The 1,368-nt window shown below is 36.8% G+C and overlaps 1 protein-coding gene across 1 annotated transcript in view; it reads right to left on the minus strand.

The window, feature by feature from the left end:
* The window catches only part of ubxn6 (UBX domain protein 6), a gene marked incomplete in the record, with an annotated part of 10,313 nt that extends 9,353 nt beyond the window's left edge, over positions 1-960 (minus strand). Inside the window, 1 exon segment of the mRNA XM_014030385.1 lies at positions 802-960. Within this exon segment, the coding sequence (XP_013885839.1) occupies positions 802-884 (83 nt within the window).
* Positions 961-1,368: the final 408 nt, after the last annotated feature.

The following is a 1,368-nucleotide window of genomic DNA, read 5'->3' on the forward strand; positions in this document are numbered from 1 at the left end:
ACAGTACTTTTATTTTAATGATTATGTCCTGCTGAAATATGGATAGTTTTTATTTTTTACAATAACAAACTGGAATGAAAACAAGCAAAAAGGAAATAAACGTAACGACTTTCTACTTCTTGCCTTTTTTAAAAAATGTAAGGAGTAAAAAGTACAGATAATTATGTGAAAATGTAAGGAATGGAAGTAAAAAGTAGGCTGAAAATTATTTACTCAAGTAAAGTACAGATACTCAAAAGTTCTACTTAAGTACAGTAACAAAGTATTTGTATTTAGTTACTTTACAACTCTGCTTGTAATATTGTCATGTACAGTTTTTCAGTCCAGCAGATGGGACCGTTTTCTAAATGACACTTAGTTTACACTTATCATTAATTTTGTACATTTAAAGACAACTGATGACGTTTTATGTCGTGTTTGTTGTGTTTTCAGTCTTACACACAGGTATACGTGTGAAGTTGTATTTGAAGAAATAAAACGCAAGATAGAAAAACCACTGAAAAGAGAAGATCTAAACAAAACGTCTCCATTCTGAATCAGTGTTAACTTTAGGTGTACAAACTGAACTGTGACCACAGAATCTGGTCAATAAATAAATGCACTTCACGAGTCATGACTGGAAAATACAGATTTCATAATAAGGTTTTTATTCTTCCATGTTGTCAGCCTGTAGCGCTTGTTAAATCCGTTGTAACAACATATCTTGTTGTCATCAGCTACAGTCAATAATCCACTCAGCCCGGCTGACACTAACAACAACACATCATCAGAACTGTTTCCTTTAGTCCGAACCGTTCTTACCTGGTGTCGTCAGTTAATTTCTTTCCGGGCCCCGCAGACTTAAATGTAATGTCTTTTTTAATGTCTTCGAAAAACTTCCTCATCTTCAATTGTTGCCAGTAAAACCCAAACTATTAGCAACAGCTTCAGAGCACCTCAGCTAGCAGATGAGGAAGAAAACAACAATCTGAGGAGGAAAAGCTACTTCCGGTTCATGAAACGAACGTGTCGCCACCTACCGGCGGGAGTGAGAACTGCACCAAGAACAACCGGTCCTGCATGAAGCTGTTTGTTAGTTTAGAGTAGAAAAATGCTTCTTCTTTTTTTTGACACACAGAACAGTGTTTTAAGTATTCTCCTCCAAATCATACTGATGTGAATTGATCACACTGTCATTTGCATTCAATTCTTTTCAGTTTATTTATATTGTAATGAATCCACTCGACAGCCGAAGTCCCGATGAACAGGGTTTTATTTTCACTTTARTGAGCTGCTATTTTCGGAGGCTACAGCTCACGCCTCGAACAACAGAACCCGGAACTCTCTCCCCAAAAAAACCCGCCAACCACAACAACAAACTTCCGGTCC

Source organism: Austrofundulus limnaeus, unplaced genomic scaffold (genome assembly GCF_001266775.1).
Source record: "Austrofundulus limnaeus strain Quisiro unplaced genomic scaffold, Austrofundulus_limnaeus-1.0 Scaffold1048, whole genome shotgun sequence".
NCBI lineage: Eukaryota > Metazoa > Chordata > Actinopteri > Cyprinodontiformes > Rivulidae > Austrofundulus > Austrofundulus limnaeus.